This window comes from Vanellus vanellus (genome assembly GCF_965231255.1).
Source record: "Vanellus vanellus genome assembly, chromosome: 2".
NCBI lineage: Eukaryota > Metazoa > Chordata > Aves > Charadriiformes > Charadriidae > Vanellus > Vanellus vanellus.
Window position 1 is genome coordinate 6785942 of NC_138906.1, and position 27947 is coordinate 6813888.

Consider the following 27947-nt stretch of genomic DNA (forward strand, 5'->3'; position numbering starts at 1 on the left):
AAGTAGTTATATATAATTACAAAAAAAAAAAAAAAAATCTTTTAAGTTGCTGCAAAGCATGTTCACCCTGTTATGATGCACAGCATCATCGGACTGACTGCTACAATATTTATCTAGTGTTCTTATTCTGCATGTCAACAGCTCTCTAAAGCAACAATTGCGTTGCAGTATTAAAACAATTCTAACATTAACCCTTCATTTGCAATTCAGTGGGCCGATTCTTTCAAGTATGAAATACCTGTTTTCTGTTGTTTTTCTTTTCCAAATGTCTTTAAGTGGTAGAAATGTTTGAGTAACCCGTGAGAAATCATTGTAGGAACTTTATGAATGGAATGTACTAAAAAATACCTCGTATGCAGTTCTCAATTATATTGTGAACACAGCGACTAATATGGCCGAACCAATTTCATATCAAGCATGAGCAGATGAGGATATTATGTTCTGGAAAAGGAAAAGCAAAAAAAAGGAGGAAGCAAAAGTCTGCACTGGATTATCATCCATTCTCTGTACACCTCACACAACACGAACCACTCAGGGACTTCCCATCTCATTGGCTGAGACTAGGATAGACTTTAGTTTAAGTCATATAGATTTTTTTCCTCTATATTACAGGTCTATTAGTCACTTCAATTAAATGTATACTTTCCGTCCATACCGAGTCATTAGAAGTCTCATCTACCTTAGGGGTTCAGTGGGCTTCTATAGTACTACACTTGGAACCAGTACAGTATGGTCAAGTACATAAGTAACCATTTGGGTCCACCACACCCTTCACGTTGATTTCTGCCGATAATGAAGCGTCAGATCACCACCGCTCTTCCAAATGAAGTGCTTTACGGTTCGAAGGTCCATATTCGGATCCAAAACCTAAATAGTAAAAGTTCATCTTTTATTCCACAAATCCGCTAGACAGTCAGAAATTCAAAGCTAAAACGCTCTGGTTGGGTAAAACAATCCCACAGGTGAACTGGCATCAAAGACGCACCACGCAAAGGATCAGGTTTTTCAACTAGAGAGTAAACCTGTTGCATTGCTGAAAGATTTTACCAGTGTAACATATAACTTCATATTACAGCCACCTCCTCAATATTTAATCTTCATGCACTTATTACACTTACTAGACAATTCATGACTTTGGACAAATTTTAAACTCTGCTAGATATGGAGAACTAAAACCATTCAAAAATGCTAGAAATGGAACTCTAGGGAATTGTATTGTCTGCTTGTTGAGTGTGAGTAATCCTACAAATGTAACCGGTCAGAAGCAAATTAAACAGGCATACCATATCAATTATTTGATCCGGCTATCTGCAGGTGTTTGAACTTGTGTCAACAGTCAGTTAACACAATGTTAAAACATTTACTGAGTTTTAAAGGTAACAAATAACCTATAGCATATTGCAAGCCCAGGATTCAGAAATTCACAACCGATTCAGTGCTAGACACTGGTTTTGTTCAGAGGCTAAAATGCCCAAGTAACTTACCTGGTCCTGGCACAGAAGTTCAATCTTCTCCTCTGCCAACACAGCAATGTCCTCCTCTTTTTCTTGTTCTCCTGCTTTTTCATTATTGGAAGAACTAGTTGTCTGAGACTCATTATCCAAGTTTATGATTTTCTCATACACGTGTTCCATCACTTTTCTCACCTGAAGCATATCACTGGCTGACAGTCGGTCTCTATATAAAGTAAGCAAAGTTTGGCAGGAAAAAACTTGAGAAACTCTATTTCTTATCTTCACAATACCCTATTTGTAGCGAACTAGTCAAATACACAGATAAGCTCTTTATAATATAAGTTTAATAGTAAATTATCAGGATCATCCAGAATACCATGACCATAACAGTTATTTATCCAGATTCACACAGCAAAAGGGACTCAGAAAAGTCCAGAAAAGATATTCAAAAGACTGAATTAAAATCAAACGTTAGATGAAGAGTATTGTACGCAACCCTCTTTATTTTAATAGAGAAGGGATTAGTAAGAGAAGGACACAGGATGTGGAATAATAAAAGATAGAAGACAGAATATGCTTGTCACCCTACTACATTAACAGAATTTCACAAATTCTCTCTGATGAATTCAACAAGACTCAAAGAGGAATTAGGCATTTGTGGAAAATACCCCAAACTGCTGCATATAAATGGTAAGCACCTTGTCTGTGACACTGACTTTGTACCTGAGGACCTGCACTGATTTCTAACCTATATAACTCCCAGTTACAGCTAATGCGATAGGCATTATCTATCTTGCATTCCCTACTGTCAGGTTTTGTACCTTTTCCTTTCAAGAAGCTATTACTCATCACAGTTAGAAATAGAAACCATAACATAAAGATATATCATCAGTATATTTAAATAATAATAATTAAAAAATAAATAGTAATAAAAATGCAAATATGCATTACTTACTTTTTTAGAGTTTTTGCCCCTGATGATGAATGCGGTTGGAGGTAGAAGGGAATCTTATTGAATTTGGGCATATTTTTCTAGAAGGAAACAAATGTGAAAAGTGTTAATTTAGGATAAACTGTTACCAGCTCCTATTTGCACCAGCTGGTATGTGAAGTATGTTCAGCTCCTAATTATCAAAACCCAAGAGAGATTCTTAATCAACATAAGCACCACAGCCAACTTCCAAATTACTCATACTTCTGAGATGCTTCAATTTAGATGATGCACATATTATATCTAGCTTTTGAATATAAATTATCATTTATTTCAAAAGAAATTAGATAGTATCAAAAGACTGCAGCAATATGAAGAGTATTCTCTGTTCCTGAGCTCCACACTTGAAAAGGATCCCAATTATGCACAGTGCTTTGAATTCTTTTTCTAAGACTTTCTGTCAAAAGAAAGTGAGCAAAAATACCTTAACTGGACACACACACAAAAAAAAAAAAGAATCTCAAAGGGCCCTCAATATAGACCTTGAGAACACTTATTTTAAGTACAAACAGCAAAAATTTAAATTGTCATTTCAGGTCCTGCATAGTTAAAAACCCCTGTAGTTCACCTTAAAAAAAAAAACAAAAAACCAACAATAAAAAAGCAAAATCTGTACACGATACTTACATCCACAGTGATGTCAATTACCCATTGTGGCACAGTTTCATTTAGAAGCATAGATTCAGTTTCACCACCCGAATCCCGACACAATAACCTAAGACATAGAGAAATAACCTTTGTGAATGAAAACAATTATTGTAATGTGCATTAAAAAGCTTTCAGGAGAGGACCTGCACTTTTAATGGGCAGGGAGCCTGAACTTGGTTAGCTGGGCCTTCACATCAAACTCATTGGGGAAGTGATCACATACTTTCCGTAAAGACTAGAAAAAGTAGCTGCAGGAAGAAGACGGATCCCTAGAGCAGAAACAGGGAGAAGTATCTCAGGAGACCAGAGGCTATGGCACAGAGGAATTTAAAAAACTACTTCGTGTGTTGAAATACAAAACTGTCAGGAGAGAGGGGAAAGCACCAGGCATAAAGCAATTCTTTTCTGCTTGGGAAAATGAGCTTGGCATGTAAAGTGTCTGCTAAGCTCTCACCAAATGGAAAGAATAAAAACAATTTTAAGCAACGCACACATACAATGGTGAAACACAGCTATAAGCAATTTTATAAATTCCAATCCAGTATTTTGTCATATCCTTTAGGTCCCGTAAGTATGGCTTGCTCCCTCCAATGGTGTCTTTTCAGTGGTGTCTTGAGAATAAGCTACATAAGATGTAAGGTCCACCAGTACAGAATGGATGCAAATATTAAGCCCCAGCTACAATGTAAGTACATTGATACTGCAGAAAAAAATTATCAGTTTTCAAAGCTGAAAACAAGGTTACCCTGGTTTACTGACCAATTAATGGACTGAAAGTTACGTAGACTTTGGGTCTATTTAGCTTGGGAAAAAAAAAAACAAACAACAAATTAAACACCTTCCAACCCCAAATTAAAATCCATTATGTTAGCAAATACGAAATGCTTCACGGTATTTGAAAGCTTGGCATTTTATCTGCAGCTCTATCAAACTGTCTTTGTCGTATCACAGTTAGGCTTTTCAATGTAGAATTAGAAGAAATAGAAGGGTAATCAGTATATACACATTACAGTACAGAACCTGTGCTCCTACCTGCCAGAGCGGAGGACCTCCTAATGGGCCATCAACTGTTATTTTAGGAGCAGAAACCAGTTCTCCATTGAGGAGGATCTGCTGTCTGAGTCATTAATGCTCCAAAACCGGCACAACAGACTTGTAAGAGAAGTTCTATGACAGTCTGAAGTAGCACAATGTCATTCTAGAACTAAGTTCAGTTAGTCGGTTTGCAGGAAGAGGGCACCCAAAAAGATCTCAAAGCTATGACATACAACTAAGAACAATATACAAACTCTTACCATTGTAAAACCCCACACCCTGTTCATGTTGAAACTCACATACTCAGTTGGACAATGCAAGATTATCATTAACAGCTGCTTACTTTGCCTGTCAAGGGTTTGTCTTGAATACACAGTACAGAATGGATGCAAGATTACATTTTGATAACATTTCTGCTTGCACAAAGGAAGTGATTGTTTAGCCACTGAATTCACACTCTTGAATTTTTATACCTGAACAAAGTGCGTCCTCCAGCCTCACCAAAAATAACTGGTGTATGTGGTGGGACTTGAAAGTATCCATTTCCTTTCTGGACTCTGTTCTCCTGCTCACCATTCACTGTTGAAAAAAAAACAAAACAAAACAAAACAAAAAAAAACCAACACAAAACCAAACACACAACAGTGAGACTTCACTAGGCCTTAAAACTGGGCATACGTAGATCAAAAAGCATCTCTCTCACCTACAGCTAATGCATTTCATAAATTAATAAAATCATAAGCTTCATAAAAACCAGGAAAATCCCCACTTCCAACACATAGCAAGTTTATAAAAAGGAACACTAGACAATCACTAGACCAACACAGGTATGTGGAAGGCCTATTCCAAAAGCCTTTAAAAAAGGGAAATAGATCTCATGCACCAAAACCTGGTAACTAGTTTTTTCCAGTTCCATAACAGAATTCTGAAGATTTGTGAAACTGAACGATACTTTCAGAAACCAACTGAAGAGATTCCAGAGGCAAGACTATTTCCCCCCCAGACAGTACAGAACTCTGAAGGACGTTAGCTTTGCTTTTCTACCTGGATTTGCCAGATGTCAAATTAGTGTACTAGTAAAGCTCAGACTCACATTTCCTTGAAGTTACTGCATTCTAAATTCAGTTTATTTTTAGCTAGTTATAGCATCATGGTCTTCAAACACTGCAGAACCTGATTCCTCATCAGACAGATATGATAAGATTAAAGAAAAATCAGCATTATTTATGCTTTTAGTCAGTCAGATATCTTGAAACACAATACAGAAGTATTCAGATACCCTCATTTCACTTGAAAGATCATCTCAATTACACTGCAGCATCTAATTACTGCATTTGAACAGGACGTTGAATTCAAGCAACACAAGAAATTTAAATGGCATAGTCTCATGAGATGAATAATTCCTTAGCTTTCTGAGCAGTAATACATGCAGGGAAAGAAAGGTCAAAAATCGCATCAAGCAAAGAAACCAAAAAAGAAAACCTATTCTCTGTTTGAAAGGATGAATATGATACTGAAGTTAGAGCAAGTGAAAAATCCTGCAGTTTGAAAGATTTCTTCAGTTTTGCTAACAATTCAGAGGAACAATCCTGCACATAAACACACATATCATATATATGTACATTTAAGTTCTTGTCTCTTTACACAAATTTCAGTGTCCAACAGGTACACTTTATCTTAAGTCACCGTTCAGTATCAGTTTCTTAATTGATACTTCTGAAAGGGAAATAAAGGACTGATTCTGTAGCGAATATTCTAAACACTCCACTAATCCACAACTATTCACAGAAATAACTAGTGCAGCATCACTGTTCCAGCAATGCAAAAGCCTGAGTTAATACTTCTCATCTATTGTCTGGCTCTCAAGCTGTGGACTGCCAATACACAAAAGTACGAGAATCAGCAACTTTATCCAGAAAAGCCTGCCAAGTGCTGTAACCCTCCACAGAGGTCATTTTTTTGAAAGAAGAAAGTAGCTAACTCTTGGCATAATCTTTGTAACAAAAATGGCAAGATATTGCTGAACTTACAGATTTCTTAATTGCATTATCTGTAGAAAGTAATTTCTTAATCAAAGACAAGACTTTTCAGTGAACTGGGATCTGGGTTGAATTAATTTCAAAATAATCCACAAATTTAGGAGTTATTCAGGCTCTTCTGCCAAATTCAGCCACTATCTTACATTCTACATAGCTGTGCTTTTTATCTCATGCCTGGTTAGACTTAGCAATGTTACCTTAAAAACCCTCTCTAAGATGGTTTCATACAGACCTACCCCATGTATTCTAATAGCCATTGAATAGATTTTTTCCAATAAATCTTTATTTTATATTTGTTCATAATACCTAGAAACAAATTAGAATTATGTCAAGAGAATACTGGCTAATGTTGAGTAACTGAACTACTGCTCTTTGCTGTCATTATCTAGGCTGTTTCTTTTCCAAGTCAAGCCTTAGTTTTGCCTGTAATTGTTCTTCCATCAAGGCATGGTGTTTCTGTAACTTCAGAAGCATCTATTCACCTACTTTTTTATGGACTAAAGTTCTTAAGATTTTTGCTGGTAGTTTCAGAAGAAGAAAGCTACTCAGCAAATTTTGGTGTAAAGCAAATTTAAAAACATTAAAAAACATTAGTCTATAGTGCATACAGAGACAGGTGTAAGACAGCAAGTCAAGTTGTATCTGTTAAAGAAACAGAAATATAAACAAACGGAATATATGAACAAATCCTAAGAAAGGACAATACTAAAATACTAACCATGATTTATTTCATTTTCTTCTTCATCCATTGGATTGATATGTGTTCTAGGCCAATACTCCAGAAGTGCTTGTAGCAGAAGCCCTCCAAGGTTTACTGTCAAGACAGAGTGAGGTAGAACTTCAGTTACATAAAAACTGCTGGCATCATAATATTCTACATTTGATCCACAGCTGAAAACTTTCCCAAAAGTTTGAGTAGTTCTGTTCCCAAACTAAACTATTCGTGGGCACAGAAATCTGCTTATCACAGAGCTGTATGTCACAATCTTTCAGGAAAAGCTGATTTTAAAATCGCTACTGTTGAATGACACACATGCTATAATATTCTCTAGCTTAGGTAATAGTTCCAAAGTTTAGGAATATACTTTTTCCCTTTTGCTTCCTGAAGCTTTAAAACCAAGTTAAATAGAAAACCTGAACGTGACTGAAATGTTTCAGAAAAAAGCAAACCATTCTCAATGGAGAATTCTCTGCAGAATGTAGTCTCAAGAAAGTAAGCCCTAAAATCCAAGCAGCTGCTCACGTATGTGGCACAGGAATACTCTGAAGCACAAATGCTGGAATTTATTCTGCTTTTTTGACTCAATAAAACACTAATATTAGTTAAAACTTACATTTTGGATCAGAACCATCTGGACTGCTAAATCCAGCATCCTTTGCTGAAACCCAGGCTGCAAAGCAGTCACTTTCATCCAAAGTAATTGTCAACATCTGTTGGAGAAAGACCACCAGGAAAAGGAATGCAACAGTCGTTTTGTATTAAACAAGTCTATAAATTCATTTTGTTCATACTTAGCTAGGAATACCAAACAAAGAATTTCTAAATGCATGATAGCATACTTTGTTTACCAAACTGTATTAATTCATAATTAGTATTAGTGGATTTAAATTGACCATACCATGAGGGGGAAAAAAAAAGAATCTGTTATTCAGATTAAAAACTGAGGTAAAATTTGCTGTTTTGCTTCAAAATAAATCTAACCCATCAAATAAATCATGATTGTTCTTCAAAACTTGTAACACAATAAAATCTTTGTGAACAAACAGTATATTAAAATATATGAAATATGACATTAGAATAACAGATTTAGGAATTGCATCTCACCCCAGTTTTCAAGTCTACTGAGAACCAGTTTGGCACATACACCATTTTAAATCTCTTCTTAATTTCTTCTTCAAAGTCTACTTTCCCAAGGTCTTCAACTTTACATGCCTGTACACCAAAAGAGATACACAATTTTTTAAAGTCTGAGCATTGAGTCATATCAACACCTCAAATCTTTTAGCTGACTTTCATATACACTTCAAAAGATTGACTTATGATTTCTCCATGAATACCGTAGTCCAGAAACGCACAAGTTAAAGGTTCAAATTTTTCTCAAAAAAATTGAACAATAGTTTATGTAAGTAAATTTTATGCTGTATTTATTATTTATTTCTGAGATAGTGGCATCAAGCCTGTGGAGAGGTACTGAAGTATTATTTCACATCAATAAACATTTTTCCTATTGCTGAGCAGATAGCTGTCTTCTAGCATCCCCTGTCATTGTTCTCCCCATCACTATCATTTCAGTACAACTCTCCATCAAACACCAATATTTGCTGCAAATCTAGCAAAAAATTCAGCTCAACTGCTGCAATGGGAACAGCAGTGAGTGAATTTGTGTGCAGATTCTTTTTTCCTGTTTTAGTTTATCTACCTGTTTTATTGTATACTTTTATTTTTAAAGCTCCTCAAGTAAGTCTGTTAACATCCCAGTTCCTGTAATCCACTTGCAGAGTCATCCTGAAACACGTGTTTTGAGCAAACTCTAAGAATTGTAATCTTGCAAGAGTTATTTCCTCAAAATCCAGGAAGAGTTACAGGAAGTAAGGATTGGAGGGTGTAGTTACAGGTAAGAAAACCTCCCTCTCATCTTCCAGCATCCTCGATAAAGAGTCTCAGCTTCAGAGTGCAGTGATCCTATATATAAGATGACACTTTGACCTGACAAGTAACCCCATCTCTACAGCAAATATGCATTTAAACATATTTAAGAGACGCTTCTGAAACCCATACTAACAAAAGAGAAAAATAATTGAATGAAGGTACAAATTAACATTAGCATTTGACTTTGGTCCTGAGATCTAACACTGGACTTAAATATATACCCACTGTAAATGAAAGAAAGAAAAGCTATTTGCTTTTCCACAGAAGTAATCTAGATCACTTTTAGTACAAATCTACATTCTCCAACTTAATTCCCTTCTTTCTCACTTCAGTCAGGACTCAGTAAGTTAGCTGGGCGTGCTTTATTTCATTACTGAATCTTGGCTGGAGCACTGCATAGTTCAAGATGAAAAAAAAATAATTTCAAATTTCAAACAGGATTTTGCAAGAGAAGAAACTGCTGAACATCTCACTGATCTGGGATTCCAGTCCTTTTTCTCTGCACTCTTTTTGCTCTCGTTTTGACCAATCATCGGTTAAAGCAAGATAAAGAAATGCCACGCCAAACGTCTCTTATCTCACAGGAGCAAGTAAGGGTGGGAGCCGTGCCTCCTCCTGCTCACTCTCCTTCCAGTCCTGCCTTCCTGCCTGCTTTCTTGCCAACTAACCAGCGCAATGGTGAGTTCACGCTCTCAGACTGCTGCACAGACTCCTAGTCAGCACACTCGCTTGGGACCTGTGGGTTTGCAGCAGGACCTGAAGCACAGGCTTCCCTTTTGCAGGCTAAGCTTTCTTATGCTATTCCGTACTGCATTGGGCACACAGGCCCACGGGCCGCTAAGAGCCCCCTTTGAAAGAGAGCCCTATCAAAACAAACACTACTATTTTCAGGAGAGAATTCAAGGGTCTGAATTTCAGGTGAATGAAGATGTCAACACCCAGCCTCAAATCAGGCAAAGATGCAGAAAAGCTCAGAAATGCCCCCTCCCCTTTCAAAAAGCAATCTTGGCATTATGTCTTGGGCCAGAAAGATGACTTTCTTTCTACCACAGGACTGAAAAAACAATATTAAAAAAGGTACAAAATAATTAATAATCTAACAGTAGATGTTTAATCCAAAATTATATACTTACCTTCAAGACATCCCAGTATGCCACGTTATTATTTGTGTCTTTGGTTAATATGTGTCTCTTGTCGTTAAGAATGTGGCACTGAATAATACTAGCACCCCCTAGCAAATAAACAAGAATTAAAGTCACTACGGTGATTTTTTTTTCCTGATATTACATTAAATTAAAACTGTATAACACAACATGTGTGATTGTTCTTTGGTTTCACATTTGACGCAAGACTTGAATATCACCTACACACTGCTTTAACTGTAACTAACTCTAGATAGATGATAACCACACTGCCTTTGTTTTGGGTGAAATCACAGTATCAAGCATCTAAAAACCTGAGCCTTAAAGATCTTTGTCTTAAAGATCTACCACTTCTGCTAATGATAACAGATTTTGCAAGGTACTCTGGAAAACATCTGTTTACCTTTTATAACTTGGTCAGGCTGTGTACACAGGGGTGGTATAGGATTGGTACAATCGTTATCATAATCTCCAGATGCTCTAAAATTATGAATTCCCTTCAAAGTCTAAAGAAAGAAACAAAATAATGACACATTCATAATGATCTGTAAACTTAGCTTTTATCTGTGAGTAACAACTGCCAGTTCATGCTGCTATTTAGATGTTAACCATCCAGTTCTGAGTAAGATAATTTATTTCTAAAAGCAGCATAAATAGACAGCAAAGGAAGTAATTCAAAGCTCAGTGTCTTTTGATCAATTTCAGTATTAGCGTTTTATGATTATTTTTTAGAGAAAGCTTACAGATCATAGCAAGTCACAGTCAAATTGCAAGCAACAGCCCAACAGTTCTCGAACCAAGACTGCAAATCCCATGACTACTTAATTGAATTCAGAGTGTAAAATATATCACTTACCCATTTATTCACAGAGGATTTAGTTGTTGCAACCCAAAGTGCTGGAGGAGGATCAGCTGATCTATCAAGTTCCATCTAAATAATGAAACCACAGATACTTTCAGGCACGCTTAACTTAATTTGCCTTTGTTCAATTAATATTTGGTCTGTGTAGACCTGCTCCCATACTTGGATGTCTCTCAGAAACAGCACTACTTTCAGTTTACTACAGGAATATGAAGTTTAAGTGAAAAATAACTAAGCTGCGATTTTTGAAACTCCAGAGAATTTGTTTCAAATATTCAACAAAGAAATTCTGGACATGGATAATAGTAGATGGAATGCGTCTAAACAGCCAGTATTTAAAGTTGCTTCTAAGCATGATGCAATCTTGTGCAATGGACAGTTTGATAAGTACAATATTTTCTGAATTACTTCGCATTCAAACACTCCACACGGCTAAAAAGAGAATGTAAGAAGTTCTGTACTAATTTAAAAGCAGAACTTTATACGTTTGGCTCTGCTGTTACATTTCTTGGACAATAATGAATCACTGTAGCTAAGATATTATAGACACCTTCTGACCTTTGTACAGCTGACCATAGCTTTCATTTTGCATTTTGAACTGAAATTTCCCAGATTCTGACTTTTTCAAAACTACATTAAAATATCCAGTATTTTATCTGAACATACTAAGCCAGAGTTCACTCACAACGAAAGCCAGATTGCTCATATATTGGTGTCTGTTTCAACTGCACACTCCCTGTACACCTATGTGTTCCAAGGTCATGTCACCTAGAGTTACAGACAGCAAAAAAAAAATCCAAAAAGCAGTCTCTTCAAAAGACTCAGACTTCTGCATGCAGTTTGCTCCAGTTAAGGAAACATTGTGTTTATGCGTTCAAAAAACCCACAATAAATTTTACTTCTGGTTCCCACAAGTACGCAACATATTCTAACACAGTTGTGTGCACAGATACTGCTGCTAAGAAACATCAATTTTTGTCTAAAGCTTTGGCAATGCCGGCTTAATTTCTTAAAACGGTACTAGAGTCTGGTAAAAACAACTTTTCACGTCTGATGCATTTTCAATTCCAGTAACATCTGAATTTGCACGTTTTTAGTAGCTGCCAGGCATTTATCTTCTTCAGACAATTAAGTTTCAGATGTAATTTAGGAGACAAACTCGATACACTGAAGATGTGGTGTAGTAAACACTTGTTGCCCAATACGCATTCTTCTATCAACTTATACCTCAAGCCACTATTTCATTAGACAACATGCAATACAATTACATTTTTATACTGTGAGGGTGACAGAGCACTGGAACAGGTTGCCCAGAGAGGTTGTAAAATTTCCATCCTTGGAGATACTCAAAAGCCATCCAGACACAGTGCTGAGCAATCAGCTCTAGGTGGCCCTGCTTGAGCGGAGGGGTTGGACCAGATGACCTCCAGAGATCACTTCCAACCTCAACCATTCTGCGATTCTGTGAATTAAACTCAATTACCTTAAGAACTGGTGCCTTTTCTTCACAGATAAGTACACGGATATCAGGATTTCGTAAATCTGTACAATAAATCTTCCTGTCTCTTCCTCCTGAATAAACATGAGTGAAGGCTTCATTGACCTGCAGAGCCCAAACACCTTCATCATGGACTCGATATGTGGCTATACATCTCTGCTGCCCAAGGGACCACAGGCGGATAGTCCCATCAGAGCTGCCTGAAAGACACTGAGCAACAACCATCATACTTAAATCAAGCAGGTATTTAAGTCTTTTAAAATAATTTTTTCCATAAAGAGCTTTCATAATACTTATGGTTATATTTTTCCATTAAGACTGTGCTAAATGAAGAATGGCAGTTAACAACTCTACTCGCAATTTCCAGACATTTTACGTAAACTACCTCCTACATATCTAGATGGACCTATAATAAAACAGAGCTTTCACCCACCAGCCTCCCTCCCTTAATCACATCTGTAAAATATTTGTTAAGCTACCTTCTGTATGACATAAAATAATTATCTTGAAAAAGACTAATGACTTTTCTACATTCTGTAAAATGGCTTTGTCTCACGTTAAAGCACATACCTGAGTGCCATCTCTGTTCAACAACAAAGCTTTTACATTGTCCGTGTGCCCTTTGAGTTTCATTAGTTTTGCACAAGTTCTTGGATCCCACACCCTTAGAACCTACACAAATAGATATTGAATAAGTGGCATTAGAATCATTCTTCTCACCAATGCATTTTCTCTACAGAAAATTAAGCCTTTCCAAATAAACCGACCCTTATTCCAAACATGCAGACATCCATCACCAAAAACATACTTCATTAGAACAAGATAGATGTAACTAGTGCTTATGCATCTCTAATAATCAGATGTGATTTTCTTCGCTTGATTTTAATTTCATTTCTTCTGGCTTTTGCTGTCTTAAGAAATTAAAGTATGGAAGTGACTGGAAACAGGATAGTGTGATGTTGGTAAAAAAAACAATTCTGTGAATCCTCTCAGATGCTTTGTTGGTGTATTCTGTTTTTATATTGACTTGGAAATAAAGGTCTCTCATGGTTAGATTAGGTAAAAAAAACAACTTGCAGAGGACTTTAGGGTGTTTCACCTTCCTTTACAACAAAGAACATGGGCTATGTCTTGGGAACACTTGAACTTCATTAGCTCACTTCATTTCCCAGCTCCTACAGGTGCCTTACAAATTGCTGGCACCACTTCTTTCTCACCCGTGGCAACTGCTTCAATTTTTATAATCATCTGAGTAACGTGCCCCCAAAATAAGAGCTCTTCAGGTGAAATGTAACGACCTCTGATAGAGAGGGGGTTACACAAGATGATCCGATTGTCTTTTCTGTGTATTAAAGCCATATGGATATATACACATATTCAGACCGAGGCAGGTATTTGCATCCCACACTTACACTCCCACTTAAAAAACAAGGGTCTACCCTTGACATTAAAAACACAAAAGCTGCTACAGACATTACATTGAAAATGAATAAAATTGTCTATATTACACTTTGAACTGAAGTGGAATGAGCTGTACGTGATTTTTGCTTACCTTTTCAGTGGACCCTGATACAATGACTGTTCCCATCTGATTCATTGCGAGGCTGTAGATGGAGTCTTTGTTTCCACTCAGGGAAGAAGCTATTTCAAAATAAAATTTACATTTTCAATTTTAATGCTGTCCTTTGAAGAACATATTCACTCAAACCAGTATTTTAGGGTATTTTAATAACCTTTCATCCATGAAAATAGCGCCACTCTAACCCATATTTAGAATTGCCTTAAAGAAAAAGAAAGACTATAGACAGCATGTTGCTTGGAAAACCCCATCCCAATTCTTAATCTACTGCTGCATAAAAATGAAGTACCCCTCAGACTTATGGTCATTACAACCATGGCACGCTTTTGGCACCACAATTCAGCACTAAGACCATCAAGTTACACTTGCTCTTCTCAGCTACGTTACCAGAGAATGATACTTCTATGTAATCTAATAATACACAGCATTTGGATTTCTGTGCTGAGATTTTATTCCAAGCCAAGTAGCAGTAGAATTCTACATTATATATTAAAGGCTCTCCTTTCTTAGCTCATCAGAGATGCATTACTGAAGTTACACTGCAGTGTTGAAATATGTTACCTGAGCACGGATGCCACCTCTGTGTTTGGGAAAACCACATGGCAACTCCTTAGCCTCACACCTACCATCAGAGTTGAGGAATTCTGTACCATCTAGCCTAATCTACTTCTGGACAGAATAAAGTACCAATCCCTCAACTGGGAAAAACACAGACACAGCAAATTAAAATAATCTATGCAGAGAGCACCATTAGGCATTTCATCAAGCCTCAAAACCATACAATCAGTATGCCAAAAAGGCTGTGAATAGCAACAAACTGCGTTGCCAGCAAAAATGTGACACTTTATATAGTGATTTATGTATATTATGGAAATAAGCTTCCAACACACTATTTGTGACCCAATATCATAAAAGTTTTGTCACAGCAGAACAATTACGCAGCTTTACTTCAGGGTCCTCTTAACTACTAGCTATGGTTATCCAAACATAAAATTTCAAATGAAATCTATTATTTGTTGCCAAAATAAAGTGATGGTCTTCCGCTGTCCCCAGAGAACAGTTAAAGGGAAAAAGCAGAACTGAAAACTCTTGAAGGTTAGCACTTTGTTCAACCACCATAATTTATGAAAGGATAACGTACAGAGTTACCACAGTCTGGACATCAGAAACGGAAGAGAGAATCATAAGTACACAGAAACAACATTTATGCCAGAACAAAAGCAAAGCTCAACTCCACCACCTTCTGGAAGAGACTACCTCTGAAAAGCAAAATCGCTCCACTTGATTTAAATTATGGCTATGCTAACTGAGAGACTCTTTAAAAAACAGGCTGCCTCTTAATGTTGGCTTGTGTATACCGCTTCCTCGTCACCAGATAGGAAATTAATGCACAAAAACAATCTTCATTTTCACTTTGAAAAAAATCAATATTGTTGGAAAGGACTGAGGAAAACCACGTTCTTTAAGGACACACACTGTGTTCTTCCCAACAGAAACATTTATAGGTGGGAGCACTAGAAAGAAAAGCAACTCCCTGCTTCCCCTTCCTCCCCCTTATAAGGCATTACCGTTGTAACTCTAGAAATGCAAATTTATTTCTGTCATCTCAGAGGTAATGCCTCCACTTCTGTTTGATCTTGGGCTTAAAACAATCATCAGCTCCTCGGTACTCCCTGTCTCCCAATTATGATTCACTCGAACCATGTAGGTTCTGTATCACTGTCACAGTGTTCAAGAAATCCTTTTATTTTTTCCTCCCACAACTGAGTTTTCCTGTGAGCCAGCAAATAAATTCTTAGTTCAAAAACTCCCTGTTCAACAAGAAGATAGCATAACTTACAGTTATCAGCAAAGTTTGGTGATAAAATAATTCTACTTTCAGTGAAAGAAAACTTTTGGGAAATATAAGATAAACCTATTTAGTTATGTGCATCATGTGCCATCCCAATACTGTTCTGCAGATCGACACAGCTCACTAGAGGCCATCTCTCTTCTGAAGGCTACACAGACCTACCAGCATAAAGCCATACTTGAATTAAAAGGTCCTGTAGACAGAACACATGCAAAATGACTGTTCTGCCCACCAGATGTGCTTTTAGTTTTAGAAGATACCAAACCCATAAAACCAACACACCTTTCAGAATTAGCCAAAACAGTAAGTCAAAAAAAAACCACCAAAACAACTATATGCCTGCCTCTTATTTACAGAATCGCGTATTCCTGAAATTTCTTAAAAGTCTGCTGGGCCGATTTCAAACTTTGGTTTTGCAGATTTTTCCTGAATCATTCCTCACCTATGAATAAGGAAGCAAGAAAATTCAAGTGTGGCAGTGTAGCAGGATGGTATGTTCTTTCCCAACACACACATCTGAGACTCTGCTACTGTTTAAACACGTATCAAACACTAAGTATAAAATGAAACACATCAGCCACTTTGAAAAGTATTTTTTCCAACCTACCTACAAGCAGCAAAACACGCTGTGGTCAAATTAGACCTCTTTCTGGAAAAATGTGTTGTAAAATAGCCCATACAAATCAGGATGCTGATGATCCAGATTTACGTTATTTGCTTGAGCAATTAAATCTAACTGAACTTGAAGGCTGGTGTCATACCTCCCAGAAGAGAAACTTAACTAGTTGTATCCTGACTATTCTAAGAAAGCTGTGTTGGAATTGCTGTACGGGGAAAGATCTCGTTGTTTACTATAATGTCTTTATTGGGATAGAGAAGTGGAACAGACCACTACTTAAAGGATGATGACATTAAGGATTAACCCTGATAAGCAGAATCTACGGACAGTTTCCCCTTGCATTCTAATATCTAACTAGTGAGTTAGATCTCACTGGCATGCTATCCTTACATGTAATTAGTGCTTAGTATTACCTCACACTGTTTAAATCTAAATTTATCTAGTAACTTTATTCTTCTTGCTAAATATGCCAAGTTCTGCTTTAGGAGCTGTACTGCACTTTTTGCAGCATCTTTATAAACAAAACAACCCTCAAAACCCAACCACATTATAATACACAGAAAATGCACTAACAAATAACCTAAGCAAAAATTTCTCTAACAGGTTAGTTGAGGAGCAAAAAGCTTCTGAAGCTAAAGCTCTATCACGTTTCAGAGAATACCAGCACATTACATTTCAGGAGAGAATGTTCAAAGAGACCTGTCCTCTATTCTAAATGCGGTGACTGTTGGCTGCTCTAGATTTTCAGCTATTACATAATGCAACAAATGGACTGAGTATATCCTAAGACCACCTTAAAAATTATTGCCATTTTTTATCTACACAGAAACTGGTACCTAGAGTCTTAAATTGATCTCAGATTATGCTACTCAATAAAATGCATTGCATTTCCCTCCCCTCCCTAGGTACCTACTTGTTACGGTATTATTTGAGGCAGTCAGTGCTGTTAGAGTATTTACATCCCAGAGGAATATTTGTCTGTCCAGACCCGCAGATGCTACCAGTTCTTTATCTTTTGCATATGCTAAGGCTTTCACATAATCCTACAACAAAATAAATATAACAACATGAATTAACAACATTATCCATTTGAAATCTACATCTTAATATTTAAAAGATTGTCAGGATAACAGAGTATTTACAGATAATGTTTTTCACCTTATGTGTCCTTAGTGTTGACATGCAGAATCCCTTATGTGCATTCCACACTTTAACAGTAGTATCTGAAGAAGCGGATATCACTAAAGTGGAAAGAATAAAGAGTAAACTTCAATGGCTTATATATTACTTTAGAGCATTTAAATTCTTCAGTAAAACACCTGCTTACATTATTTACCAAATTTACAATACACATCACAGAAATTCATTTTATGTAATATGACATAAAATAATTAAAGCAGTAGATAACATACTTTAATACATAATTTCTGAATATTATAGTTTTCAAGTACTTACATGTTTTACCATTACAGCAGAGTACAATATCATTTACCCAATCTGTGTGATGTTCCATAGATGCTATGTAAGGGTCTTGCTGCAAATTAAGAAAAAAGTTTGTAAGATCTCTTCACAAATGGAAAAGATTGTGACTATCAGATGCTGTTGTAACATTTTCTTCAACCTTCAAATGGATCAAAAGTTGCCTAACGTAGAGTTGCTCGAAGTCACTATTCCAGATTTTTGTTGTGAAAGAACTATACAGCTATGTAAGGTACCACAAAATGGTTTTCAGTGGAATTCCTATACATTTTAAACTCACAGTTTCATTTCATATGTAATTTCACCTTAAAGTGTTTGGTTTTGTATCACAGAAAAACTTATAACCAAAACAAGCTAATGTTATTTCTGCATTTATGGGATTGGACTTGGTCTGCTGTGAAGAGGAACAGAATCAAAACACAATACAAAAATCTCAGAATTCCTCCAAGCCACAAACTTCATGAAGTTTTATGTTCTGCACCCTTCACTTGGAAGCCCTGTTTTCCAGTAGCCTGCTTGAGATCCTAACACTGGCCTTTTGTTCAGTGGAACCCATACACCATTATATGCTGGGGGTCACCCAGCAGGAAAGCAGCTTGGCAGGAAAGAACCAGGGAGTTCTGGTGGACTTGAAGATGAACATAAGCCAGTAACGTTCCCTTGTGACAAAGGAGGCAAAGCACGGCCAGCAGCTCGAGGGAGGTGATCATTCCCCTCTCCTCAGCACTGGTGAGCCCACACCTGGAACACTGGCTCCAGTTCTGGGCTCCCCAGTACAAGAGACACATGGACATACTGGAGAGAGTCCAGCAAAGGGCCACAAAGATCATAAAGGGGCTGGAGCACCTCTCCCATGAAGAAAAGGCTGAGAGAGCTGGGACTGTTGGAGAAGAGAAGGTTTGGAAGAGGCAGCTCATCAATGTATATAAATACCTGAAGGGAGAGAGTGAAAAAGGGAGAGCCAGGCTCTTTTCAGTGGTGCCCAGTGGAGGTTCCATTTGAACACCAGGAAACACTTTTCTACTGTGAGGGTGACCGAGCACTGGCACAGATTGCCCTGGGAGGTTGTGGAGTCTCCATCCTTGGAGAAAAAGCCACCTGGAAACAGTCCAGGGCAACCAGCTCTCGGTGGCCCTGCTTGAGCAGGAGGGCTGGACCAGATGACCTCCAGAACTCCCTTCCAACCTCAACCATTCTGTGACTAGCAATTTAGTTCTCTCCCACATATTTTGTTACCATATGAGCAATATCAAAATTATTTTCCTATCATAATAATTGGCAGCTGTTAAAAAAAAAAAAACAACTATCAGATGTATAACTGTAGGCAGCTTACTAGCACAAGCACTTGGATAAAAGTAGGTTTAGACATAGGAATCCTCTCTTGACTTACCTTGTGCTGATTGACACTCCATATCCTTATAATAGAGTCTCGGCCTGCTGTGAAGAGTCTATTTAATGCTGGATCCAGCTGAAGTGCATTTACCCCATTTCGGTTATACTTCTCCACTTCATCTCTAATCACATAGGAGACCTAAAATACATTTACACAAATCCAATTATGGTATTAAGATATTGACTTGGCCATAAAATGCCTCCATCTAATTTCATTTCTGTGACATTCTTAGGTAGAAAAGATTAAGAGCTTTACAAGCATTTAATAAGTCTCTCAGTTTGAGAGTTACCAACACCACCACAGTAACTCCTCCCCCTACCCCAAAACAGGGAAGAATTATAGCGAAAATGTCAGCAGTGCTAGAACTGGAGCCTGAAGGATTATTTAATCATTACAACTCAAACTTAGACCCAGAGAATCCTTAGTTCAATTCCCTGCTCTGCACAGATATTCTGGGCGATCCCAGACAACACACTGAGTTTGTGTCTCAGTTCCTGAATAGGTTTCATAGTTTCTGCTGCTGGGATGACAGCATTAGCCAGACTCACAAGGGAGAAGATACAGTCACTAAGGATTACAAAGCACTGAAGGACTGCAGATACAAATTATAGCTATATATTTCAGCTGTCACTATTATTTTGAAACCTTTTTAAAAAAAAAAAAAAAAAACAACCACAAATATTTACTGCTCTTCCAGATACATTATTCCTTTAGTTTCTTTCCTTCTGTATTTGACAGCACTGTGTGTATAGGTTATTTCATTGTTTTGCTCGGAAACACTAAAAGGAGATTTAAGGAGACATACTGGAAAGGCGACAGCACTCTCCATTATTACTGTTCAGTAAACACGATTATAAGGCACTGCAGTTTCTTCAGTTACCCTATTCGCACTGTGCTGCATCTCCTGATCACAGGGGATTTATGCATTACTATGAGGAAAGCCCTCACACATAAAGAAGGGGAAGCTGACAGCTATGCTCCTTCCCAGATTCTGTAAAATATAATCAGAACAACAAGGTAAAATTTTAGGCTTGGTGTAATCCAATCTGTCCACAGCTGGAATCATTTGGATACATAAGTACCAGTGTTTTGAAAATGCTTTCAAGGAGTAGTCTTGGGCTAGAGATTTGAAAGTAATTTTTCACTCCAATAACTGCATTATAGCAGTATAAAGAAAATGTTTTCCAGATCAGATCTCAGTTGCACATAATGAAACCAACAAATTAAACAAAATGTTCAGTGGTCCTTACCACTGAAGAAACACTTTACAGCATCTCAGATTCTATACCACAAGAACTGACAGGTCCATTTGGTGAATGTGGGCAACACCTCAACTGAATTATTCCAACCCAGTGTAGCACAGTAAGCTTCTAGAAAGCACACAACCAGTCCTATTCTCAGCTCTACAGACCAACACTGGAGAATCAAAATTAAGAGCTTCCTGAATCTTTCTGCCCTAATACTCTACATTATCATTCCACAAGTCCATTTGCTACATTTATTACATCATGTCCCAATGCTCTTAAGGCACTTCTTGCTCAGACTTTGATAGCCACTCACAGTCCTTATAGAGTCACAGCTCTTCCTTCCCATTTCAGATTGTGTCCTAATTTCCAACACTCGGTTTCTCTCACCCATTCCAGACTCATCCGTCATATTCCGGCTATCCGAGCTCAAGTCTCTGCCTACACACAGCTTCAGAGATTTTACTGAGAGAAGACGCTGTCGACCACGCATAACAGTGTTATGTTAAAACACTTCAAATACTTGAAGTATATTTTTTTAATTGTGATGCAGACGGCAAGATGTATGTTCAACTCCTCACCTGGGCTCAATCACATCACACCTACATTGCTTAAAGACCCGCAGAGACTGCCTGAGTAAAAGAATGTTACTAACAAAGTCAAGGTCTAACGTGATAGAATACACAAGACAAAGGAATGGCCACTAAATTCACACTGCTTTCAAACTTTTTGAATAAAGCCAATGAAAGTATTCAGTTAAAAATACTAAGTGTGAGCAGGTAAGACACAAATTAAAGGAATTCAAAACCTAAAGGTCAGTAGATGAAATTTGATGTTAGTTACTACGGACAATGATCTCTTCCTGAAATAGTGTCAGACACAAGATCAGGTGGAGCCCTTCAGCTCTTGCTTCTCCAAACTGACAGCAGGATATTTTTTGACGAATCCTCAATTTTTTTATTTGTTCCTCTTCTGTCAGTTACCTCCCATATTTGTTATATTTTCAGGTATAATATAAAGCTCTTTATCTTTATGCATTCATAAATAAGTCAGTGAAACTATGTTAGTCACCCAAGAATTTTCAGGAGCTTTTTGCTCATAATAATGTTACTTTTTTAATTTACATGAGTACAAGTAAAGAACAGCCAAAAATAACTTCTAAATATGCAAAAAAAGCAAATAGTGGCTTAGTCAAATAAATAAGGTACATTTCATATATGACTGATACTTTCACGGGACTGTGGAAATTGAGAGTTGTATTTCTACGTTAATCTTGACAGAATTAAAGTAATTTCATAATTTCTTAAAATACAATGGATAAAATATTTCTGTGCTAAACAAAATATTGTTCTTAACCCAGAAACTAGCAGTGAAAAAAGCTCACAGAGATTAGATGTAGTGAAATAATTTTAACTTCCTTCTATAATGGAATTTGCATAACAATTAAATTTCCATCTAGAAGACCTTGAAACTGTGGCTGTCACCTCACCCGGGCGCTCTTTTTCCATCATTCAAAGACATGACCAGGGAAGACTGACAACCAGTACTGACTACAAATAGTACTGAAATATTCAAATGAAGGTCAAATTTAATTTGCCCTTTATTCCTTTTAATAACTTCCACACATTAATTTAGTCGAACATCTCTTGGCAAGTATTGTTTACATCTTAAGAGAACTGAGACAAAAAATTCTGTTGTTTCAGGGTTAACGAGTCTGGTAGATCTCAGGCCGAAAGCTAGATCTCAGTACCAGTTCAGTGTTAATAAAAGATCATCCTTCTTTCTTCCTGTGAGAGACTTGACAAAGTAATTCTGCTGAAACAACTGAATTAAAAAAAGATTAAAATCTTACTTCTTACTGTTCCATTTTTTTTGGGTGTAAATACATGACAGCTTCAATGGAAAAAAAGACAGCAAAACAACAAAAAAAGCTTGACGCTTACAAAACAGCGTCATAGAATTCAACCAGTTACTCTTGTCTCTCCTCAGACTCATATTTTTACAGTTTTATTTTTCTATCCACAGAAGGAATAGTATACCTTTCCTGATAAACTGCCTTAAAAATATAAGATATTAAGAGTAAGAAGTACAATAAATCCCTATTGTATTAAAAATAGGTAATGATAGCTTTCTGCATTGTGATGGGAAGAAACTGTCATAGCCATTTTTCAATGACAAAAGTGATTCTAACCCAAATTAAGCATGAGCTCCTTAAAATTCTTTTTTATTATTATTATTTATTTCTAATACTAAAAGCACAAGGGTGAGAAAATTAAGATGAAAGAAAATTATTTTGTGGTCAGCGAGTTTACTGCATACCTCACCAACATTTCAAATTAATATTGCTGTGGGAGCAGTTAGGCAAGGACAAGACAAACCACTTTTCATGAATAGAGTATGAATGAAAAGGGATGACTAAGGCACAAAACGGACACTCAATTCTCACTGGGGGTCTAATGACATCCTAGTAACTGTCAGCTGCTTACACTGGAAATAGTTAATAAATTTATTTTCTCATCCAAACCGAAAAATGTTAAATGGTCCACTCTTGCAAACCAGTTCTTTAGACTGAAATAAACATTATATAATATATTAAAAAAAACCTAGAACAAGATACACAGAATACACGGCTGAACTAAAAATAACCTCACAAGACATTTGCTGTACACCGCATGGGACCATTTAGAAAGAGAAGAATAACACCAGAAGCATCCAGGCTTGTATTCAAATACATTACTTGTATATTAACACAGAGGGACAAATTAAGGGTTCCACCAAAATTCTTGAAAGGGTCTTGAAATGCTTATCTTCGCACAGGGAACTTAAAAAGTACCAATAAAAGCAACAGCAACTTGATTTAAAAGACCTGACACTTGTGTAAGCGTGGTGGACAGCAAGCAAGTTCACTAAACCCAAAAGTTCACTAAAATGAACTGAGGAAGATTGATGATAAGCCACATGTGGTTCTCCATTATATTCTTCTTTTTGGGCATGAAGGTCAGACGTGGGGTTTTTTTTTGTTTCTCTGCTTTTTTAATTTGAGTGTCACTGAGTACAGAAACGTAAGAACTATTACTAAATATAGTAACTATACAAACAAATACAAAAATATAAAGTAAATATTTAAGTATGCATGTATACACACACAAACCAACAGGCTTTTGGCTGAGAAGAAGTTCCTGTGATAAAATTCAACTCTGACCCGCAGCACACACATCTTTATTGCTCCAGATAAGGTACTGCATTCTGCCTGGAGAGAACTGCAGAGGTCACCTGGAAGTTACGACTCTAAGCACCAGCTGGCATTCACTTCAAACAGGGCAGACTGAGAGCACCTTACTACTTAGTTCATTGCGTTGATTCACAAAGCCAGTTGGAAACCACAAAGATGATAATGACTATGATATAGACCACAGTCATTTTATTGCCATGATGGTCTGGGAGGGGCAAGATTTGTGGGATATGAAATATTTTAGTAACGTCCAAGGCCTTTTATATGTACTACTGCAGCTTTTATAAACTCCCATAACGAATAAGAATATTTCACTGCAGCAGCGCACAAACATTACAAGGTGATGGAGCCTCATTATAAAGAATTTATGGGATTCAGTACCCTAAATGGATCAGGACTAATCATTTTAATGACTATCTAAGAGCTCCAGAGATCAAGTTACTGTCAACAGATACGTTTCAGCACACAAAGCCAAGCAAATTTCTTACAGAGCCTGTGATGTGTCTCCTTCATGGATGAGTGTATCAGTTGATCTGAAATCTTGTTACTTTTGTTACATTACTTATCATAACAGATTTTGTTTTAATAGATGGGTAGAATCTGCTTTTAAAAATACTCCCACACCAGCACGGTGGAGGAAACAGTGAACAGCCGAGCTCTGAGGGCATTCCCTGTTTGTAAGTAGAGAAAAATTTTAAATACACAAATGCTATTCTGAACAATTCAGAACTCGGTATGTTTCAAAATCACTGGAAGGATTCCATGACATCTGACACAAATTGCATCAAAAAATGAAAGCAGCAGCAGTCAAGCTCCATGAAAAAAATAAAAATCTATTGCCTTAATATCTTGGTAGGGCAGATGTATCACTTAAAATAAGTTTTTAAATTAAATATTCAAATATCAGCATGTTCTCATCAGGTACTCCAGGCCCCAGAATCAAAGTAATAGAAGGCATTAACAAGTTCATTTTATCCTTTAATAATGGAATCAACTTACTGGTTATTCATTTGCTTAAGTATTATATATGTAATAAGGATAAACATATTTTGACATATTTATTATAAAATATAAAAATACAATATATATGAAACCTAATAAATTACAGCATACAAAACCTAGTGCTCTTTTAATAAATGGCACTATTAAAAAAATCAGCTGAAACATTTTCTAAATGTAAAGGTTTGTTTCACTTTCTACTTGCTGTCATAATGCAGTATTAGTGCATAAAAATGACAATGTCAGCGCAAGAAGATCTTCTTATTCTGGACAAGACTTAAAGACAAAAAGGACCTAAAATTCATTCAATAATTTTATAAGAAAGATGCTGATCCATATCACTTATGGCAAAATTCCCATGTTCTGTCAATAGGTTTTGAGTGTGGGGGTGAATTTAGTCTGGCCAGGCATCAAGTTTGCGACAGCAGTTACAATGCAGCTCCTCAAGGGCAGCTACTTTAAGCTACCTGCTGAAAAGTGGCTTCATCTTGTCTTAATTCACAGTAACTTATCTGAAAGCTACAGCATATGGCCAACTGTTTCTCATTACACAGCAGTGTCTGACACACGTCTGCACCCCCATTCCTTCCCAAAGGAGACAACCTTACTGCTGCAGCCTTCAGACATGCATAGCTAAGCTCAAGAAACACCAACAGCCTGCGAATGGACACTTCAAATGCCTGACTTTTATTAAAATAATTGAACTTCTTACCTTTTTTTATGCATGGAATTTATTTTGAGCCCTAAACAAATCTATTACGATTCAACCCTTAGACACATACAATTATATGCAGAAGCACCCTAAACTGACTATTTTGGATGGTTCTGCTTACCAGTAAAACAGGTGCATCCAAGATAATAATAGTTCCAATTTCCATAAACTTCAACCAGCTCTGCCATGTAAGGAATAAAGTTCCTCCATGCCCAAGAGGTAATTTTAAAGAGCTTCTTTCCCTAGCCTCACAGGTTTGGGAGAAATTTATCCCCACCCCCGCCTCTCAAAAGTTTGATGTAGCAGCACGCTAAATGCTCAGCCATTGGGAAGCAAAACTATTAGTGGTTTTAACTTTCCATCAGTGGCTGATGGATACAACAGCTTCTTAGAATTCCATTACACAAACAAAATCCTGTCTCTAACCAAGCAGGTGAAATGATAAAAGCGCAAAGAAAATACCTAGCTTCTACTCAAGGGTTTATATATGCTTATAAAATAACCAAAGTTATTCTCTGCAGAACTTGACTTACAATATACTGGCTGAGACACAGATCGGTACAACAGCACATGAAGCGGAAAAAAAATAAATCACATAACACAATGAAAGCGGAAAAGACATCATAAACCAGCACAAGCCCACCTGTAAATACAAGCTTTTGAGCTAAGCAATGTTTGGAAAAGGAATGTAGTAGTAAAAAAAGAAACAATGTACTCTTTGATGTATGTTGCTGTCAGGGAAATAATACTTCATAAAGAAATAGGACTACATCAAAGAAATATCTAGTTACCATAAAATCCCTCTCCTTAGGAAAGCAACCTGCAAAAACTTGTTTATAGCACAGACAATTAAGTCAATAAAGGGATATTATATTTTGGATTCTTTGTACTTTAAAGAATGTCTGAGGGTTTTGGTAGGGCAAAAGAATTCTTTATACAATAATGACTGAGTGCTTACCTTAACCATGAAAAACACTAAAGGCTACAAAGAAGTGCACATTTCCTCTGTGTGATAAAACGCAAAAGATGTGTTCAAAAACCAACCCCACCTCTGTTTGGAAGGATCCTAATACTATTTCAGGCTTAATCAATATTTCATAGAATCATAGAACAGTTTGGGTTGGAAGGGACCTTTAAAGGCCATCTAGACCAACCCCCCTGCAGTGAGCAGGGACATCTTCAACCAGATCAGGTTGCTCAGAGCTCTGTCCAACCTGACCTTGAATGTTTCCAGGGATGGGGCATCTCCCATCTCTCTGGGCAACCTGGGCCAGTGTGTTACCACCCTCAGCGTAAAAAATTTCTTCCATATATCTAGTCTAGATCTACCCTGGTTTAGTTTAAAAGCATGACCCCTTGTCCTATCACTACAATCCCTGACAAAGAGTTCCTCCCCATCTTTCCTGTAGCCCCCCCCTTAACTACTGAAAGGCTGCAACAAGGTCTCCCCAAAGCCTTCTCTTCTCCAGGCTGAACAACCCCAACTCTCTCAGCCTGTCTTCACAGGAGAGGTGCTCCAGCCCTCTGTTTATTTCTTTTGATCAGGGTGGATAGATAAAGCTGAAACTTGCACCTGCCGCTAGAGGTAGGTAGCTTTATACATTGATAAAACATTAAATCTTTCCCATAGTGAAAGCTGTAAAAATGTTTAAATTGCTGCTATTATCACAGACAAGAACAAAAAAAGTTGAGGACCATAATAAAACAATTTTCACGACTTTTACTGTTAAAGGGTTTTGACTTTTTACACACATTTCAGTCATACCAGTCTCCACCAAGGCTACACCAGCGTACTCATAGCTATGTATGAGCCCACACCACCAGGTCTGATCGTTTCTGAGGTGAGCCGAGGCAGTTTACACCCACTAGACTGCTTAGGCCACAGTTTTCCTTTAAGAAACGCTGACCGGAGCTGAAAAGGACCGACGGGCGGGTTGGTTCAGCGCTGCCAGCCTCCAGGTTGGCTCCACGCCGTTCGGTGGCGAACAGCACCTCCTCCCCCTCGGCCGGCCGGGCCGCGGTCCCGAGAGCAGCCACTCGCCCCTTCGCCCGTTAGTGGAGATGGGGGACCGCCATTGTGAGGTGTAGAGAGGTGTCTCCCCTTCACCTCAGGGTTGTTGGGAAAGGGAAGGAGGCGATTGCGTTGCCATAGAGACCCCCATTCCCTGTCCCTCCCCGAGCTGAGAGCAGCCGCTGCCACAGCCCCTCAGGGCTGGGCGGCAGCGTCCCCGAGGGGAGCCCTCCCTTAGCCTGGAGCCCTCCTGACGCTCCCCGCCACCTGCCCGCCGCCCCCGCCTGCTGACCCCACCCCCGCCACCGCCCCTCTCCAGGGCCGCGCTCCGCCTCGCCGCCGCCGCCGCCCGTCGTCCTCCTCCTCCTCTTCCTGCAGGGCCAGGCCGCGGCAGAGCCGCGCCGCACACCCCCGATACTCCCCCCCCAGGCCCTGCCTCGGCCCTCACCTGCACTTTCCGCCGCCCCGCCGTGTTCTGCCGATGATGCGCCGCCATCTTGCATGTTGA

General features: G+C 37.9%; 1 protein-coding gene across 1 annotated transcript; it reads right to left on the minus strand.

Moving 5' to 3' along the window:
• WDR48 (WD repeat domain 48) lies at positions 1 to 27947 on the minus strand. Its single transcript, XM_082498903.1, has 19 exons — positions 27888 to 27947; positions 19239 to 19379; positions 17825 to 17903; positions 17528 to 17610; positions 17283 to 17412; positions 13872 to 13960; positions 12890 to 12991; positions 12305 to 12529; positions 10816 to 10890; positions 10363 to 10465; positions 9951 to 10048; positions 7993 to 8100; positions 7502 to 7598; positions 6886 to 6981; positions 4602 to 4707; positions 3073 to 3160; positions 2410 to 2486; positions 1485 to 1677; positions 1 to 867 (listed from the first exon to the last, which is right to left on the minus strand). The coding sequence occupies exons 1-19, from the start codon at positions 27933 to 27935 to the stop codon at positions 772 to 774; spliced, it is 2034 nt and encodes a 677-aa protein (XP_082355029.1). The 5' UTR covers positions 27936 to 27947; the 3' UTR covers positions 1 to 771.

What these genes read in the sequence shown, in the direction of transcription:
- WDR48 (XM_082498903.1), bottom strand. Translation starts at nt 27,935, where the DNA reads ATGGCGGCGCATCATCGGCAGAACACGGCGGGGCGGCGGAAAGTGCAG. An exon ending in CAACACTAAGGACACATAAG is followed by an intron (nt 17,413 to 17,527) that starts GTGAAAAACATT and finishes ATTTTGTTGTAG; the next exon opens with GATTATGTGAAAGCCTTAGC. An exon ending in AGAAAATGAAATAAATCATG is followed by an intron (nt 4,708 to 6,885) that starts GTTAGTATTTTA and finishes TTTTTTCAACAG; the next exon opens with TGAATGGTGAGCAGGAGAAC.